The sequence below is a fragment of the Littorina saxatilis genome, linkage group LG4 (genome assembly GCF_037325665.1).
Source record: "Littorina saxatilis isolate snail1 linkage group LG4, US_GU_Lsax_2.0, whole genome shotgun sequence".
NCBI classification, from domain to species: Eukaryota; Metazoa; Mollusca; class Gastropoda; order Littorinimorpha; family Littorinidae; genus Littorina; species Littorina saxatilis.
This window is the reverse complement of record NC_090248.1, coordinates 20,738,138-20,759,011: the sequence shown is the minus strand read 5'-3', so window position 1 is coordinate 20,759,011 and position 20,874 is coordinate 20,738,138. Positions and strand designations below refer to the sequence as shown.

General features: G+C 40.9%; 1 protein-coding gene across 1 annotated transcript in view; it reads left to right on the top strand.

The window, feature by feature from the left end:
- Positions 1-17,386, top strand: part of LOC138964211 (protein MON2 homolog) — a 625,692-nt gene extending 608,306 nt beyond the window's left edge. Inside the window, exons 30-36 of the mRNA XM_070336107.1 lie at positions 7,547-7,664; positions 9,306-9,372; positions 10,076-10,136; positions 10,649-10,775; positions 11,150-11,351; positions 11,987-12,069; positions 12,676-17,386. Coding sequence (XP_070192208.1) covers positions 7,547-7,664; positions 9,306-9,372; positions 10,076-10,136; positions 10,649-10,775; positions 11,150-11,351; positions 11,987-12,069; positions 12,676-12,836 — 819 coding nt within the window. The 3' untranslated portion in view covers positions 12,837-17,386. The remainder of the gene's footprint in view (positions 1-7,546; positions 7,665-9,305; positions 9,373-10,075; positions 10,137-10,648; positions 10,776-11,149; positions 11,352-11,986; positions 12,070-12,675) is intronic.
- Positions 17,387-20,874: the final 3,488 nt, after the last annotated feature.

Below are 20,874 nucleotides of genomic sequence, written 5' to 3'. Positions count from 1 at the left end.
TATCGAGCTGAATGTTACTACTGCTCAATCATGACACCGTGACGCCTCACACTGTCTGCACACCATGACACCTGTCGCTGTGTCAGTCCCTTGGCTAGTTAGCATGTCCATGCCATGCTGAAATACACTCTAACTGAACAGAAGTGTTTGGAACACAGATCTGTAACAGCCCTTGGCTAGTTAGCGTGTCCATACTATATTACACTCCAGACAGAAGTGTTTGGAACACAGATCTGTAACAGCCCTTGGCTAGTTAGCGTGTCCATACTATATTACACTCCAGACAGAAGTGTTCCAATGTTGAACACAGATCTGTAACAGCCCTTGGCTAGTTAGCGTGTCCATGCTATATTACACTCCAAACAGAAGTGTTCCAATGTTGAACACAGATCTGTAACAGCCCTTGGCTAGTTAGCGTGTCCATACTATATTACACTCCAAACAGAAGTGTTCCAATGTTGATTACAGATAGCCCTTGGCTAGTTAGCGTGTCCATGCTATATTACACTCCAAACAGAAGTGTTCCAATTTTGATTACAGATCTGTAACAGCCCTTGGCTAGTTAGCGTGTCCATACTATATTACACTCCAAACAGAAGTGTTCCAATGTTGAACACAGATCTGTAACAGCCCTTGGCTAGTTAGCGTGTCCATGATGAAGTACACTCTGAACAGAAGTGTTCCCATTTTGAACACATTTATGTAACAGCCCTTGGCTAGTTAGCTTGGCCACGATGAAGTACACTTTAATTTAACTGAACAGAAGTGTTCCAATCAGTTTTCAACAGATTTCTGTAACACGTTTGTGAAATGGTTTATAAGTCAACTAGCAAAAGAGGTACACATGATAAAGACATAATGTTCACAAGTGTTCATTGTGAACACTTTGTGTGCTGCAACTTTTGCCAATAGGACTATGTGCTATGCCACAAGCCGAACACAACTTGTTACAGAAATGTGTTCAAAAGTGGAACACGGCTTCTGTTTATAGTTTACCGAGTTGATTCAGCTGACCCTCCAGTACGGTCTGACTGAGACAGACAGAAGGCATTGCGGATAGACAGACACGGAAGGCATGGTAGACCAAAAGGGTACAGACACAACACACAGTAAAAGACACCTTCCTTTCTGTGAAGATTATCTTGTTAATCACCATCATATTGTTAATCACTATTATCTTGTTACTTCTCTGGTTCAGAAGATAACGGCTGTTTGAATGGACGTCGTTTTTGATCCCCATTAAACCATGCGTTTGTGTAAACTACCACAGATTTGCCAGGGCTCAGTTGTACATTGGATAGCATCCTTTTACTTGGGGAAAAAAGTCGAATCCTGCTGCCTGTGTAAATTCTGTGCAAAGCCTGGTGAAAATTGTTTGCTCCGTAACTCGGACACGATGCCAATCTGCAACACTGAGTAGTTGAGCAAACAATCCGCACTATACTGTGACACAAACAGTACTATACTGTGACACAGACAGCACTATACTGTGACACAGACAGCACTATCCTGTGACACAGACAGCACTATACTGTGACACAGACAGCACTATACTGTGACACAGACAGCACTATACTGTGACACAGACAGCACTATACTGTGACACAGACAGCACTATACTGTGACACAGACAGCACTATACTGTGACACAGACAGCACTATCCTGTGACACAGACAGCACTATACTGTGACACAGACAGCACTATCCTGTGACACAGACAGCACTATACTGTGACACAGACAGCACTATACTGTGACACAGACAGCACTATCCTGTGACACAGACAGCACTATACTGTGACACAGACAGCACTATACTGTGACACAGACAGCACTATACTGTGACACAGACAGCACTATACTGTGACACAGACAGCACTATACTGTGACACAGACAGTACTATACTGTGACACAGACAGCACTATACTGTGACACAGACAGCACTATACTGTGACACAGACAGCACTATCCTGTGACACAGACAGCACTATCCTGTGACACAGACAGCACTATACTGTGACACAGACAGCACTATACTGTGACACAGACAGCACTATCCTGTGACACAGACAGCACTATACTGTGACACAGACAGCACTATACTGTGACACAGACAGCACTATCATGTGACACAGACAGCACTATACTGTGACACAGACAGCACTATACTGTGACACAGACAGCACTATACTGTGACACAGACAGCACTATACTGTGACACAGACAACACTATACTGTGACACAGACAGCACTATACTGTGACACAGACAACACTATACTGTGACACAGACAGCACTATCCTGTGACACAGACAGCACTATACTGTGACACAGACAGCACTATCCTGTGACACAGACAGCACTATACTGTGACACAGACAGCACTATACTGTGACACAGACAGCACTATACTGTGACACAGACAGCACTATACTGTGACACAGACAGCACTATACTGTGACATAGACAACACTATCCTGTGACACAGACAGCACTATACTGTGACACAGACAGCACTATACTGTGACACAGACAGCACTATACTGTGACACAGACAGCACTATCCTGTGACACAGACAGCACTATACTGTGACACAGACAGCACTATCCTGTGACACAGACAGCACTATCCTGTTACACAGACAGCACTATCCTGTGACACAGACAGCACTATACTGTGACACAGACAGCACTATACTGTGACACAGACAGCACTATACTGTGACACAGACAGCACTATACTGTGACACAGACAGCACTATACTGTGACACAGACAGCACTATACTGTGACACAGACAGCACTATACTGTGACACAGACAGCACTATACTGTGACACAGACAGCACTATCCTGTGACACAGACAGCACTATCCTGTGACACAGACAGCACTATACTGAGACACAGACAGCACTATACTGTGACACAGACAGCACTATCCTGAGACACAGACAGCACTATACTGAGACACAGACAGCACTATACTGTGACACAGACAGCACTATACTGTGACACAGACAGCACTATCCTGAGACACAGACAGCACTATACTGTGACACAGACAGCACTATACTGTGACACAGACAGCACTATCCTGTTACACAGACAGCACTATCCTGTGACACAGACAGCACTATACTGTGACACAGACAGCACTATCCTGTGACACAAACAGTACTATACTGTGACACAGACAGCACTATCCTGTGACACAGACAGCACTATACTGTGACACAGACAGCACTATACTGTGACACAGACAGCACTATACTGTGACACAGACAGCACTATACTGTGACACAGACAGCACTATCCTGTGACACAGACAGCACTATCCTGTGACACAGACAGCACTATCCTGTGACACAGACAGCACTATCGGACGCCTAAAACGGACTCGTTTCTGTCCACAGCCAAAGCTTTTATCACACAAAAATTGCTATATATGACAGCTAAGACCGTATTTGTTACATTTTAGCAGTTTTGGCCCCTAGTTTCTACTGGAAACAAAAATTAATAGCAAAATCTCAAAGTATGTGTGAGTCCCCTAATATGGACCACGTTCAACAAATCGAAGAAAATAAAAGCTAAAGGCTATTTTTATTAATTCATTAAGAAGCTTGCTAAAAATAACCTATAACTAGCCCTCGAGCTTTCAAAAAAATATATCAAATTGTCTTAATTCTTTTTGTGGAAGTTGATAATTTCACGTATTTTCACTCTGTTTTTGATATGCTTCTTTAGTTTCCTGGTGTGCTTCAAATAATGTTCTCATCAACCCGAAACAGATAAATCTAAAGCATATTTGAATTGGTCTGACATGCACACTAAGTTGTATCACGTTATTTTGAAGTATAGGCCGGGGGCTTTTGACAGTGATTCGTGAAGGCCGCTTCACTGGTCCATATTAGGAGCCTGGGCGCCTAATATGGACCATTTGTGATTTTTTTTATGTATTTAATTTTTGCTGAATGTCTATCAAAGCTATTTCACTCTAATTAGGCCTAACGGTTCACCTAAGAGAGAAGGACTACCAAACACAAAATGAAACTTCTTCGCAAGAAAACAAGCTAGTTATTAGCATGAAACAAAAAGTGGTCCATATTAGGAGCCCTTCCCCTACATGGCTTACACTCGTTGCTTTTTCAAATAGTGAACAGATCGCTTTCGCTCGCAGTTCACTATTTAAAAAAAACCAATTTGTGTAAATCTGGTACGACACAGCAAGCCATGTATATTTTCATCTTCAAGCACATAATCAGTAATTTTTGGCTCACGTAAGTGTAGCCTATGCGATGCTAACTTTTGTCTGTCTGTGCGTATGTGTGTGTGTGCAATGTGTGTGTGTGTGTGTGTGTGTGTGTGTGTGTGTGTGTGTGTATGTGATAGAAACTTTAACATTTGACTGAACACCGAAATACTAATTTTACCTGGTTATTATCCAAGCAACAGCTTCAAAGTATTGAAGCAATGATCAACATTTCGTCGGCACGTATGTAGTTAAAGTGTGTATCCAAAGAAAACGGGTGGTGGGTTTTTTTTTTTGGGGGGGGGGGGGGGGGGTAAAAACAGCTGACTGGTTTGTGTCGTGTGTGGTATGTAGACCAGGTCAGGGGTCAAGGTTAGGTCAGATCGCGTGAAGGATTGTGGTATAGATCACCGAGCTGCAGTTCGCCGATTCGGAGAAGACGATTTCACATTGTTCGGTTTCGTAGCTCCAGAAAAATAGATAAAGAAGATACCAAAGGAGATTTCCTATAGGTTAATCTGCACAGCGTGTTTCCAGTGTCTGCGCGAGGAAGCGCTGTCGAAAGCGCAGTGTCGATCTGGCCATCTGGCAGTCGTGTCCCCGTAAGTAGGCTACAGACAGACAGATCTAGATCTAGTGTCACCTATGCTTACTGTGTGTGTGTATGTGTGACGGAGTCATTGAGTTTGTGTTACTGTTTGTCGATTTCTTACGGGAGCCTTGAAGGCTTGGCCTCTTGTTATTTTCTTTGTGCAAGTTTTACGCCGAACTTGTGAAGAAAAGGTAAGAATGATTACTGTGAAGTTTGTGAAGTGGGGAGGTTATAAAATCTGTAAACATTTCATTTTCATGTTGCGAAGTTGTAATTTTAAAAAAAATCAGCAACTTGCTCGGAATCCACTATCACGCATGGCTCTTTGTTTAAAACAGTGATATCTTCATCTTCAAGCACATAATCAGTAACTTCTAATTCCTGTACGCACATTTTACGCCGAACTTGTGAAGAAAGGTAAGAATGATCACTGACGACATTAGAAGCACATGTAAGACACTCGGTCTTGTCATGGTCACAATTAACAGAACAGTAAGAATGATTACTGTTGACATTCAAAGCACATGTAAGACACTCTTGAACAAACCTGGTAGGTTGTTCTGTTGTTCTTTTTACCCTGTTGTGTTATTCGCCTGCAGTAATAGTCTTGCCAGTACGCCCCTACTAAGCTGATTGTTATATTTGGTCTGTTGTGAAGAAGGAGACATTTTTGATAAAATATGCTGACAATCAGACTATTTTTCATTAAAAATGTGTACCATGCATGTTTGCATTAACATCCTGTCTTTTTCTTGGATTCAAATACTGTGCTGGCAGACTTGTGAAACTGTTCTGAGCCGTGTTGGTACTACAAAGAGACATTTATGCAAGTCAGATGAACAGTTTTGTTCAAGTCCAATATTTTGAGCAGAAACAGAGAGTAAAACTGGAGTCAGCTAAATATGACTATTGAAGCTTTGCTCGAAGAATGGAAAGACTAAACAGCTGTACTACCTGAAACTTTATCGTTAAAGTTTCTTTCGTGAGAGTCAAAGACAAAAGATATCTCATTCTTCAAATCTCCGTATACAGCGACACTAGTTCTTTTCCAAATGTTGCAATTAGATAATGTGATACAACAAAAGAGTGATAAAAAGCTTCAGGCAAGCTTGTCATGCCAAATGCACTGTCAAAGACAAGATTTGGGTCTGTGTGTTCGGTGAAAATGTCTAACAAATATATAATTTCATAGGGAAATCCAACAACAGAATGTAGGTAGATGCTCATGTCCAAGAAAATCTTCAATGCCAGTGTTTGCAGATATGGTTGAGTACAGAGATGTTCCTTCAAACAAGGTCACTTGGGTTCAGGTACACTGAGCACAAAAAGTTAAGGATATTTGTTCAGTGGTATAGCCCAGATGTCAAACAGCAGTTTTTTGGTCAGAAATATACGTGGATTTGAAGATCACCCTTTCTTCTGCTCAAAAATGTGTTTCTGGAATCTGAGCAATATTTGGGTATGACGTCAGAGGTCCGTGACCACGCCTACCCTCAAAAATGGCGTTTTTTGACGGCATGATTCACTTTCAACCGTCAAAACGGTAACTTAAACTGAATGATATTTTACATTTTTTACACCAAAAAGTTTATTTGGTGTCCTACCTAACAAGTCATACACATTTCGTTCAAATTCGCCGCGCAGTCAGGCTGATCATCCAGCATGTAAAGAAAAGTGACCACAATCCTGAAAAACGGCAACAAATCCAGGGTTTTTATGGTGTTTTTGCTGGGTAGCCGCAGTTGATATGCAATAAATCTAAAACTACAAATAGCAGCCTCTCTAAATTTCACAGAACGATGACAAAGACCCTCATCAGTATATGTTCCAGTACTTAGAGCAAACAGAACCCGAGAATGGACGTTGTAACGGTTTTCCGTTAAAAGTTGGTAAACGTTTGTAACGTCCAAGAAACAAATGTGACATGCACTCAACTTTGTATACTTTGCAAAGAATGGTGCCATTACATGTGTGCCAAGTTTCAGAAACATTCTTTCACGGGCTCAAAAGTTATGATCGTTTGAAAAGAGGTGAAAAATACTGTCCCTGGTGTCTTTCGCGCAACTTTTTTAAAGGACTTTTTCTATAATTTTGTTTCTCAACAACAATCTAACTAAGGACAATGGGGATAAACCTTTCGTAGCGCAAGTTATTGTTGAAATACAATTTCCAATGGAATATGCGATTTAGTTTTCTTAACTTTGCTAATGCACATTTTTGCTATCAATAAAACATGGTTAATTAACGCTGATTCCTGACATTTTTCGATTCCGAATAATACATCTGTAATAGACATGAGTATTATCTTTACTAATTTGTCCACAAGTTTGATACCACTGCCAACAACTTTTTGTTGGTCAGTGCTGGCCACGAACAGCCTCAGGCTATGGCTAGCACAGTACTTTTACTTGTCTTCAGGAGATCACACATTCCAAGTCAGTTCTAAGGGGCGGTGCAAGACATGTGGACATCAGCTATTGTGCAGTGATTGCGTTTAGTAGTAATCCCCTCGGTTTCCGTTATGACGTCTCTTTCTTTCTGTCTTTCTTTCTGTCTTTCTTTAATCTCTCTCTCTCTCTCTCTCTCTCTCTCTCTCTCTCTCTCTCTCTCTCTCTCTCTTTCCGTCTTTCCTTTTCCCGTCCTTTCTTTCTTGAAACGTTGCACGTGAAGCATGCGACTAAGTGTCAATGTGTGGCCTACTTTCAGATGCTGCGCCTGCCACTTGGCCTGAAGTACGACTGTCCCTCGCCCTCCACGTGGCAACAGGCCATCACCGCGTTCTTCTCCGTCATCACCCTGGGTCTGCCTGTTGCCCGCAAACATCGTGAGTACATCCTTTATCTTATCCGTTTTACATTGGACACCCCCCACCCCCCACCCCCCCGCACGGCCCCCATTTAAGACCTCAGAAAAAGAAAGGGGTTTAAGATTAGGGGTAAATATACTGAGGTTATGAACAGAAACAGAGGGGGTCCACTGTCCTGTTACTGTATTTGGAGAAATCAGGGGGGGGGGGTGGACCTAGTGTATGAGAATGGAGGGGGGGGGGTCCTATAAGTGAGGCAAGGGTACATGGGCCACACAGGCACCTGTTGGGTGTCGAGGGATAAAGTCCCCCCCCCCCCCCCCCCTTATGGTGTTGAAATTCAGCATTCGAAAGGGGCAGTTGGGGGGGGGGGGGTCTCTTTGAGGGGAAAAGGTACATTTGCATTTGTGGAGGCTTCCCGCGGAACCCAGGACCACAACCATCACCACCCCACTCGCCTGCCTCCCATCTCCCCACCCACACCCCTCAGGACCACAACCATCACCACCGCACTCGCCTGCCTCCCATCTCCCCACCCACACCCCTCAGGACCACAACCATCACCACCCCACTCGCCTGCCTCCCATCTCCCCACCCACACCCCTCAGGACCACAACCATCACCACCGCACTCGCCTGCCTCCCATCTCCCCACCCACACCCCTCAGGACCACCACCATCACCACCCCACTCGCCTGCCTCCCATCTCCCCACCCACACCCCTCAGGCCAAGCCTTGGAGGTCATCTTGAGAAGAATGGTGTGGTTGGCCACTCATTATGTTCAGTGCTAGAAGATGATGCCTCAGACTGGATGTGTTGTCAAGAGAAAGCCTTCTCTTAGTGTCTACTGACTTCATGTTCTTTTTGAGATGACTCTTAGACTGGAAATTGTGTCACGTGTTAACATACTGGTCTTTCTGTATAGCGGTTCCTTTGCAGAGTTGGGGCAAGGTTTTAATGTCTCCCTAATTGCCAGCTAATCCAGTTTCTTACCCTGTTAAAAGGAAATGAATGCTTGTCTGTCTGTCTTCCTCTCTGTCTGTCGGTCTGTATACAGGGGCAGATCACATCATTTGTAAGGGGCGGTTTCCACATTTGTTTTAGGGATAGACCGACACCCGAACCTACTAGGGGCATCCGGGGGCATATGCCCCCCCCCCCCCCCCCCCCATCAGAAAATGTTGATAAAAACATGGAAAATGGAGCAATCTGCTACAAAAAAAACTTCCCCTAATACACCTTCCAGCAGAAGACACATTTGGATCAAAGGAAAATTGACCGATCTGGTGCAACCTGAGCCAACAAATTACCCAACTACCTTCCAAGACCGTCAGATTTAGAAGACAAAGTCCGGGGGCATGGTCCCCCGAAAAATGTGGATAAAATTAAAAACAAAGAAATTGGAGGAATCTGGTGCAATCTGAGCCATGATGTTTTTCTTTATTTTCAAATCCGCCCCTGGTTAATATCGGTCTGTCTGTAGATATCGTTGTTAAACTGAGTTAAACATTTACATCAACTTGAATAAGAGGGTTTTCAATAACCAAGTAAGATTCATCATGTTCTTGTGTTTGTTTCAGACGTTTTTGTGTATGTCTGATTTTCAATTGGAACACATTATGTCTTTTGACTCACTTTTGTTAGTTTTTATTTTGACAGCGGCAGATTTTGAAGGCATGTGGCAGGAACTTGCTCGCCTCTTTGAGGATTTCCTCTTCACCAAACAGTGAGTGGCTGCTTGGAATACCTTTATTTGTGTGGTGCAAAGCACGATACATGTATGAACTGTACAGAGTAGGATTATATTAATCATTATTACAACATTCTCTAGGTTAGCAATAAAAATAGGTGGGTTAAGAGAGGGAATGAGAGAGAGAGAGAGAGAGAGTCTGACTATCTGTCTGTCTGTCAGTCCATTTGTCTGTCTGTCTGCCTGGATGCCTGACTGTCTCTCTGTCTTTCTATGTCCATAAAGGTAGATAAGCTGGATAGTGTAGAAGTTATCTGTGATCATGTTTATGCAGAAGTGCATGTTTTGAGTCCTGTTTAGATATATTTATGCCTCCTTCTGTCTCAAATTTTCTCATAACCCGATCTGAATTCAAATTACTTGAACAAAATTAAAATGGCATTATCCCAATCATATATCAGAACGATCTGGATCAGCAGTAAAGCATTTTACCTTTGTAATAAGATAAAATATATCTTTTTTTATCTTGAAAAAGTTCATTATCTGTTTCACAAGTGTCTGTCTGTCTGTCTGTCTGTCTGTCGGTCGGTCTGTCTGTCTGTCTGTCTGTCTGTCAGTCAGTCAGTCTACTTCAAAGACCTTTGGTTGGACATACAGTAAATGTAACGCTTTGTTTTGTCAATAATAAACAGTCCATTCTTGTTTTTTTATTCTTACTTTACCTTTGTGTCGGTTTTAGTCCTTCGCCACCAACTTTATCCATGGAAGACTTCCAGAGAGATGAAGCCATCGATTGTAAGGTAAGTGTTCGGACAGATTAAATGTTAGACATACATCTGTTTACCTAATATTTTGATTGAGAAATGCATGCATGGCAAATTTCACAAAGTTATATAATCTTTGATTGAAGAGATTTTCATAAATTAAATATTGTGCAATCTGAATGTCATAGCGCCCAAAGTGAGAGGCCTCCTTTAGAAGATAAAGCCCTACATGTATATCCTTGTGATAATAAAAGTCACAACAAATCTCATTTGTTGATTAATTTCTGGGAAGACTGCAATCTGATGCACAAACAAAACTATCCACATAGGTATCATACGCTCAAAGAGACAGATACACAGATAGGCACACAGACAGACACACACACACATGCGCACACACACACACACACACACACACACACACACACACACACACACACACACACACACACACACACACACAAACAATCCCCACTAGCATAATCAACATCTTCAACAGACACTGGATGGTAACTAGACACAATCATGCATAACACTCCTGGTTTCAGATGGTCCACCTGATCCGTGATGAGATCCTGCCCTATGCCAGCAATGTGCCAAACCCCTTCGTGATGAAGGTGATGGAACTGCTCAACAGAGGCTCCATCCACTCCGCCATGTCCGACACTTTTGTTGGTGAGCTGAGAGCTTGCACTCACTTGGTTGTTTTTGTTGGTGTGTGTGTGTGTGGGGGGGGTGTCTGTGTGTGTGTGTATGTGTGTTTGTGTGCTTGTATTTGATTTGTGTGTGTGTGTGCATGCTGTTTCACAATGTTTTTAATCTTGAAATGACAGAGAACAGAAGAAAAGTCAACAGAGTGGCTATAAATCCAACTACATGTTTCTGGTTTGTTAAGTGTTCAAGTAATTAACACACTCTCCAAACTGTAACATTTTTTTCATAATAATCCATGTACTATCCAGATCTCCCTCTCTATTCAGGGTCCGGTGTTAACTCATCCCATCTTTTATTATGCAGTGATACATAATGGGTTGTTTTCTTTTTTTCAGACACAGATTCCAGTAGAAAGCTTCGCGAGGACTTTGCCAAGACGTGCTTTGAGACGTTGCTGCAGTTTTCCTTCGTGAGCAAGAAGAGCGAGGAAGGGGCAGTGACCAGGGTGGCAGTTCTCTCCCTTCTGCAGCGCTGCCAGGAGGTGGTGAAGAAATATGTGGACGACGAGAGACTCTCAGGGAAATGTCCTCTGCCCAGGTCAGTATATTTTATTATTTTATTTATTTATTTATGCATCTTTCTTTTATGCATAGGAAATGCACCCAACTTCTGCCTTACTTAGGTTAATTGCTCTTGTATTGCCATGCTACTTTTTGCCATTTCTTGTTACCAGATGGTTTTAACATTTTGGAGAATGACAGCTGATGTGTTATTATTATTTCTGAGTGTATTACAAGTTCTCATGTACATGAAACTCTCTGGCTTTGTATTATTTAACTGGAAGACTTAGTTATTCCTCAGAGCATGGCAGGATTGGTGAGCTGTACGTTCTTCTTGTGTGATCATGGGCTGAAACTCCGACGTACACTTGTGTTTTGTTTTGTTTTTGCACAAGTTGGTTGAATGTGTATGACCATTTATACCCTGCCATTTATGCAGCCATACACCAAGTTCAAAGTATCTAGCTGATCAATTAAATGCTTTACGAATAACTCACTTGAAAAAGGAGAACTCCCCCGAAATCAACGTATGCTGCAAGAATGGCGGGGTAAAAACGGTCATACACGTAAAAATCCATTCCTGCAAAAACATGAGTGAATGTGGGAGTTTCAGCTCATGAACGAAGAAGAAGAGTATAACAACCAGTGATGAAATATCCAATGTGGTTGCAGGCCGAGACTGGCAGAGATCACAGCTGTGCTGAAAGCCATCACCACCTTGCTTCAGTCTCTCAAGAAAGCTCCTGCTTCCTGTGGTGAGTTAGAGAGAGAGCAAGATTGTGTGTGTGTGTGTGTGTGTGTGTGTGTGTGTGTGTGTGTGTGTGTGTGACAGCCACAGACTAGCAAGGCATGAATGTCAGAGTTTGTGTGAGATTGATGTTCAAGATGCTTAGATGAGTGCAGAACAGATGTAAGGGGGTTATAGAGAACATTTTGAAATGAGAATCATAAAAAATGCCTACATTTCTGGTTCTGATGTGAACAAACTGAAGCATTCACAGAGACATCTACATGATTTTGCCTATGAAAGGGACATAGCTATGCCAAGTAACAATTTCTTTACATTTATAAACATTTGTTTCGTGCACTTGCTTTTCTTATTATCTTTAACTTTCCAGAATTGTGCTGCTACATGCAGCTTTAATTTCAGCTGTCTAAGATTTGAGAAGAGTTGTGTTAACTTTACTCTATTGACTCAAGAAAATCTACTTTGCTCATTGAAACTGAGTTTTTAATGTCAGTGAAACAAGTTATTGAGCAACGGAAATGCGGCTATTCTGTATGTGATAACATTTTTTAAGTTTATTTTTAGTGGTAAAATAGTGTTGATTATTTACCAATGTCTGCTATGATTATTTCAGTGGAGGCGGCAGTCTGGCAGCAGGTCATTCAGCTTTACCCAGCGCTGGTGGAATGCACCACCTCCTCCTCCCCGCAGGTCACCCGTGCCCTCAAGGACGTCTTGCACGAGTACCGCGACCTTTTGACCCCACCGCCAACCCTCGTCCAGAATGGCCGGTGATAGATTCTGTCTGACCAAGAAAATTGTGATTTTGTTGTTGGGAGTTTTCCTTCTGTGAGCACTTATGATGAAGTATTTGATGAGTGTTTGTGTGCTTGTGTGTGCAAGAAAATCTCAGTCTTTGTTGTTTGTTGTTAAAAGGAGAGGAATGTTTTTGTGATTGTGATGCGAGTAAGGGATGAACAAACCCGCTCTGTGTTTTTTGTAACTGTTAAAAGTCAGTGTTATGTGTTTAAGTACTTCCACCAAAGGGAAGGTATAGGGGGGTAGAGTGCCCTTTTAAGTTTAGTCAAATGTATGTGAAAATTGTATCAGTGTTACTGACACTACTGGAAAGCCATTTAGAGTTGTACCATTCATACTCTGCACTGTGATTAAAAAGTGCAGAGAGACAACTGGAGTGGTATGCACGAAAAGGTATCCAACTGAGTGGGAACCAAGCGCTGGGTCAGATTGGTTGAACTTGAGATTTGCTTGCGATTTCAACCAGTACGATGCAGAGGCTGGTTTCCATCCAGTTGAGAACTTTCTCGTGCACATTGGCCCGGTGTTCAATATAGCTGAGGTGTGTGGAGTCTTTTTTTTCCGTGTTCCCCCTTTTTTTCGCATTACAATGCAAAGTACAATATTTTGCAGACAGAAATGATGTGCTGAAGAACAAAACTTGAGAAGATAAGAACTTTTTTTACAGTTAATGTAATGTTGATAGATCAGTAAAATGTGGATAATAGAAGCAAAAACAATGTATTTACTGATGTCCGATGTGCAATCAGTTGGTAGATATAGGTGTATAAAACTGTATGCCCTGTTACATGTAGCAATTGTACATATATTGCTAGAGTATGCATATTCAGTTATTTCAACTTCAGCCATAAACAAAGTGTTTCCTATTCTTTTCCGTGCTAAAAAAATACATGTCTGAGGAGTTTAATTGTAAAGCAGTGAACATGTTGCAAAGTACTGAAATAGTCCTTCCAATTTTCAGTGATTCAGGTACATTTTTTTTTCTTATTCTGAATGTCAGTTTTGCTGAATCCCACCATTGTTTGTTTGTGTGATAGATTCTACATTGACTATGTAGATCTTTGAATAATGACTATCACTAGTAAAACGTTGTGTGCTGCCTGGGTTGTACAGATTGATTTCAACATTTGATTTGAGATTATGGTGATTGAATCATAATATTGTTGATTATGTTTTTCATCCTTTCTGGTCTGATCTTTTTGTAATCAAGCAAAGCTAAAGTATTGATTTTTTTTTCTCCATTTTGGTTCGGTTAACTGATAATATGGGATAATGTTATGCAATTTTTTTATGTTGAACTTTTGATGTTCAGGTAACTGCATGACAAAATGTCCGCCATTTGTGTTTTGCTTGACGGTACAGTATATCTCATTCCATGGTTTTGTTGCCCTTTTCACTTTTCACACATGTAACAGCTCTTAAAGTATGCACATTAACATGGTTAGGTTTGATAGTCATAGGGGGTGATGCTTAGCGTCACTATGTTTGATAGTCATAGGGGGTGATGCTTAGCGTCACTATGTTTGATAGTCATAGGGGGTGATGCTTAGCGTCACTATGTTTGATAGTCATAGGGGGTGATGCTTAGCGTCACTATGTTTGATAGTCATAGGGGGTGATGCTTAGCGTCACTATGTTTGATAGTCATAGGGGGTGATGCTTAGCGTCACTATGTTTGATAGTCATAGGGGGTGATGCTTAGCGTCACTATGTTTGATAGTCATAGGGGGTGATGCTTAGCATCACTATGTTTGATAGTCATAGGGGGTGATGCTTAGCGTCACTATGTTTGATAGTCATAGGGGGTGATGCTTAGCGTCACTATGTTTGATAGTCATAGGGGGTGATGCTTAGCGTCAGGAGCGAAAGGGTTATTGTGTGGATTCAATATTTCAAAAGTGAAGGTGATGAATGTTTGATGACCTTGTGTTGTCAACACGCATGAGGTAACACACAAATGTAATTGACTGAGAGATGACATGGAATTGCACAGCAGAGAAATTATATTTGATGTTTGACTTTGTTTCAAAAAGGGAGGCTAGTATGATAATGTGCTGGGGTATTTTCTCCTTTTTTGTCTTCCTTCTTTTCTAAACAGTAGGCTTCTGAATAATACTGAACAGATTATAAAATTGAGAAAGAATGTAACTGGATGTAACCATCATCTCCATACAAAAACAGAACAAAACATGATTTTGCAGGAAAACGTTCAAACAAGGTTGATCTGGCTGTTCGTAGACAAGTTAAAATGACAGGACAGAGAAGGAAAGACAGAAAGAGGAACACACCATGCAAGAGTTACTTCTCCCTGATTATAGGATTCAAGCAGGGGCGGGGATGTAGCTCAGTCGGTAGCGCGCTGGATTTGTATCCAGTTGACCGCTGTCAGCGTGAGTTCGTCCCCACGTTCGGCGAGAGATTTATTTCTCAGAGTCAACTTTGTGTGCAGACTCTCCTCGGTGTCCGAACACCCCCGTGTGTACACGCAAGCACAAGACCAAGTGCGCACGAAAAAGATCCTGTAATCCATGTCAGTTCGGTGGGTTATAGAAACACGAAAATACCCAGCATGCTTCCTCCGAAAACGGCGTATGGCTGCCTAAATGGCGGGGTAAAAAACGGTCATACATGTAAAATTCCACTCGTGCAAAAAATGAGTGTACGTGGGAGTTTCAGCCCACGAACGCAGAAGAAGAAGAAAATTAGGATTCAAGGACAGAAAGCACTCAAGTCATGCACCGTGCATTTCTGTTCCTTCTAGTTCTTCATTATTATTTTTGCTGAAAAATGTCATGTATACTCCAGTGTTGTTGATCTTATTTTGCCGTCAGAGACATCCAAAACTTTGCTGGCATCACCACTATCTCTTGTGCTAGCATGCCATAGAGGAGATATTCAACCAGTGAATATATAGCTGTCGTAGCTGTTTTTCCTTCATATTTGTCGCATCCACTGAGTGGTCAATGTTAAATGAAAATACAAGAAGTGCCATCAACACCAGCATTACAGGCAAACGCGATGTAATCATCTGTGGAATTTGTTTTCTTCTGCTTCTTTTTAAATGGTTTGATTTTCTTTGTTTATTTCAAGTATTTACTCAGCTGTTTTCTTGAAGTTATACTTTCTGTATTAAAAAAAATCATTTCACACAACATTGTACAGTTCGAAGCTCTCTCCACTTATCTTCACAGCTGGTCCCTGAAGGACAACATGTTTAGCCCTTACATTTTAAATGATTGAAAGATTGACAACTACAGATACATGTACATTCACACCTCATGTAAACTGCCTTGAAAATCACCATGAGCATTCCGCCTGGCGTCTGGCATTATGGGGTTAGTGCTAGGACTGGTTGGTCCGGTGTCAGAATAATGTGACTGGGTGAGACATGAAGCCTGTGCTGCGACTTCTGTCTTGTGTGTGGCGCACGTTATAATTATGTCAAAGCAGCACCGCCCTGATATGGCCCTTCGTGGTCGGCTGGGCGTCAAACAAACAAACAAACAAACAAACCATGAGCATTCATCCACTTGGACACAAACCAAAATTCGGCATCCTGGCCACTTTATGCACACAGAGGGAATTGTGGTTTTACTTTGTTTGTTTTGTTTTGCTTAACGCCCAGCCGACCACGAAGGGCCATATAAGGGCGGTGCTGCTTTGACATATAACGTGCGCCACACAAAAGACAGAAGTCGCAGCACAGGCTTCATGTCTCACCCAGTCACATTATTCTGACACCGGACCAACCAGTCCTAGCACTAACCCCATAATGCCAGACGCCAGCCACTAGATTGCCAATTTTAAAGTCTTAGGTATGACCCGGCCGGGGTTCGAACCCACTACATGTACCTCCCGATCACGGGGCGGACGCCTTACCACTAGGCCAACCATAATTGAATTTATTAATTGACACCTTACCTGTCAAGTTATAAAATTAATTCAGCAAAAAATTCTGACTTTCCAGAGGAACTAGGCACGCTGTTGAATTCTGGTACATGTGTCAAAATGGATGAATGCTCGTATCCCTAGTAAAAATCCCTGGACTGATTTGTGGTAGTTTATGTGATTGTTTTAAATGGGAAGTAATGTTGCAACAAAGCTCTGCAGTGTATTGGACCCTGTAAAATCGGCATTTTCTCCCAGTGCTTCAGTTAATACTCTTAATAAAAATATAATGATATGTACAGTGATGTTCTTCAAATCTCGTCATAGCAGTTCCAAGGACTATAAGTGAAGTGGCACCTACACTACAGGCAGAGCTGTGTTATGGGTTATGTCATAGCATGTGTACATAAGAGTACATGTATACTTTTGTTTTTCCATAGTTTCCTCTGTATTTGATCTGGCACATGTTTCAGTCTTGTTGGATGTATTTCTAGTTTTCTGCAAGCAGCACTCTTTTACAATCGTTCAAAGGTGTGTTCGCAAAAGTAGAACAAAATGTTGAATGATGTTGTACATGGGTACATAATGGTAGTGGTGGTGGAACATACCATTCAATAAAATCTCAAACTTTGGTCTAATGATTGTGTCAAGTATTTCTTATTAAAGAGACTGTGCAGCATGAAATAAACGTTTAACGTTTTCAACCACGAAGGTTATATCGCGACGGGGAAAGGATAGAGCCACTTGTCAATTGTTTCTTGTTCACAAAAGCACTAATCAAAAATTTGCTCCAGGGGCTTGCAACGTAGTACAATGTATTACCTTACTGGGAGAATGCAAGTTTCCAGTACAACACACAGGCTTACTTACAAAAACATACACAGGCAAACACATACAAATACAAACACAGGCTACCACACACATACACTCACACAAACACACAGCCAGGGTAACTAACATACACACACACATGAACACACACAATCTAATGCACACACAGGCAAACACACATAGGCTACATACACACGTACATACCGACACAATCTAATGCACACACATACAGGCTAAAACACATACACACACTAACACACATTGGTTTATCTTCCACACACATGTACACAAATGAAGCAATGATATGTACGTCCTTTATTTCAACTGTCATAAAATCAACCAACAATCAAAATTTGATCAAAATGCTAATTGTCTTCCCACAAAATCAACCTTGTTTCTTGGTGACACTGGACTTACTCAATTACCGTTGCAATTAAAGTGACTGTGAACGATTTCCAAACGATTGAGAGGTGCCGAAATATTACACTGCACCGATACTAAGATTTTTCAAGTTAAAAAAAAAAGACAGCAAATTCCATTTTTTGACATTTTAGAATTAATTTGGCTCAGGGAGCTTACATCAACAACTCCAAGGAGAAAAAACAGCAACCAGTAAGAAGGAAAGGACTCCTCACAAAGTGATGCACACAAAATACTCAGCTTGCTTTGTCTTTCATTGGAACATACAGGTTGTTTCTCATTATCATGTAAACTTGTTTTCAATCACCCACTCCTAAATTAGTTTTAGGTACCAGGGTCTTTGTAAAGCAGGGTATATCAATCTTCCTGCTTGCTGAGTAGCAAAAAAACTCAAAGCACTCACCTTTTTTCTTCATGCTTACTTCAGAAATGCAAAAAATATATTACACATTTACCTGATACAGCAACTTCAACGACACCTGCAACGATACCTGACTTAAAACACAATTCCACAAAAGTCTTGTTTAGAAAGCTCCAAAATATAGCACTACTCACAGTTTTCAATAATTTGCAATTACTGTATGTATTATCAATGAAAAAGACCATCACACTTGAGAATCATTTAGGCCTCTACAAAACTGTTCAAACAGTTAGACTGAAGCAACAAAAATGTACACATGCCGCAGTGAGCAAATTCACCCAGTAAAGAAAGAGTACCAAACATCCTCCAATAATTGTTCTTTCAATCATAAAGCAACTTTTCTGATCTTGTGTACACATGCATTCAGCTCACCACTTACTCTAGGTTTTCCTGTCAATATAATGTTATTCTCATGCCCTTGAGTGCACTGAATGAACATCCCATTACTGAATTAACTGAATATCTGGGTATTCTGGATGACAGACACAGTGAAAGGAATACAATTCAAATACCACCTTCCGCCTGCTCAGATAAAAACAATGTTAACCAAGCTAATGATAAAAACAGACAGAAACTCAACGCAACGAAAGTCTACAAATTTAACATAAACTACAACTGAAACTAGACAATGTTTACTTTTTACTTTCTGTTTCTTTTTAAGCACTTTTTTCTCTTGCACACTCAAAAAATTAGAAAAAGATCAAATACACACTAATAAATACATGACACCTAACCCCTCTCCTTCCCTCAATAGTAATCTGGCAAGCAATCAAACAGGAAGATAGCATATTTACACACAGGATGTTAAGCAAGGATACACTGACTGCATGGAATTAGGCAGAGTGCAAGTAACAAGTTCTGCATGATAAACAAAACATACTTCTTTTTCAGTGAAGACAAAAGCCAATCAAAGAAAACTAAAGAGCACAGAACACTGTTACGAGACACAGTAAATTGAAAAGGAAAGTAAGGGATTTATAAAAGACATAAGTGTGCATTTTCACCAGAGCTACCATTTCAAAGTTTGGCTGTTCCCCTTTCAGCTTTTATAACTCAAAATCAAATTTCATTTTGAAAATCATAAATATACATGTCTTTTATCAACTTCTCTCTATCAAAAAGAGATTCAATAACAAATGAAAACATCTCTTTATCAAATAGAGATTCAATAGCAAATGAAAACAATATATTTCTCTCTGAAACTGAAAATAACATTTAACAAAGTCTGTTGACTGCCTGCTTCTCAAAAGCATCAAACCTGAATACCAGAAACTATGGCCATAGAAGAGCATGTCAAAAAGTAGCCATGAATTCCTGAGGCATCATCATGCAAAAGACTATGCTGAGTGGAAAATCAGTAACAACCATAGGCAAAGAAAAGAACAGGGGATGCAAAATACAATGTCAAAGCCAGGAAAAAGGAACCAGGAATACAAATCACCAACTAGATATGCACTATAACATTTCAACAATGAAAACTACAGAAAAGGAAACACCCAGCTTCCCAAAACCATGGATATTCCACACAAAAACGTTCAGCAGAAAAACACAACAGATAACAATAGGAAGCATAAGAGTACAGGCAATACTCAGCCAACAGTCACACACTGCTGACGTGTCAGTTCTAATACCATATAACACAGCAACAATATAAGGCAAAACATGAAAAGAAGACTAACCCCACAACATTATGATGTGGAAAGCATCGGCCAGATCAACAACAAAAGATAGGCTACATCAACATCAAAAGATAGGCTACAATATTGCTATTTCATATGTTACGTGGATTTCCATTGGTCAATTGGGCAAAACTGAGCTCAGTGCAAAAGTGATATCGACGACATTTCCGTCGATATCAGTTTTGATATCGAAGACCTCTTTATTGCTTCCCCACTTCAAAAACAAAAACACCTACATTTAAAAACAAACAAATATATATGAAAATGTAATTATCCCAGAATTTAGTTGAGCAAGTGACTAAAGACTTTTTGAAAGAAAAGACATTTTGAAATACTGAAAAGCACAAGAAAAGAGTGAACAAAAAGAAATAATAATCAGAGGGAGGGATATGGAACAGCCAAAACTGAGACAAATACTTTTGTAATTTCTTTACAGTAAATACAAAATGTCCAGAGAATTAGCAATACAGTAGTACCTGCCATATCCGGTCACCCATTAGTCATTGCAAAGGTGACCGCAAATATCAGGTGGCCGTTCATTACAGGCCCCCTCCTCCTCCAAAAAACCCAAAAAAACACGATCAAGTTTTCATGAAGAAAAGAAAGCGATCATCCACGAGCCGCCGATTCATTGTCTCTGTTAGTTTTGCTTTCGTTTATACATCTTAATTATTTGCGTGTTTAACTCGATCGTCCTGGCTAAGCTATTGTTTCGTATGTTTCTATGTGTGTTGTTTGGATTATTATATATGTATTTGAGTGTCAGATAAACAAG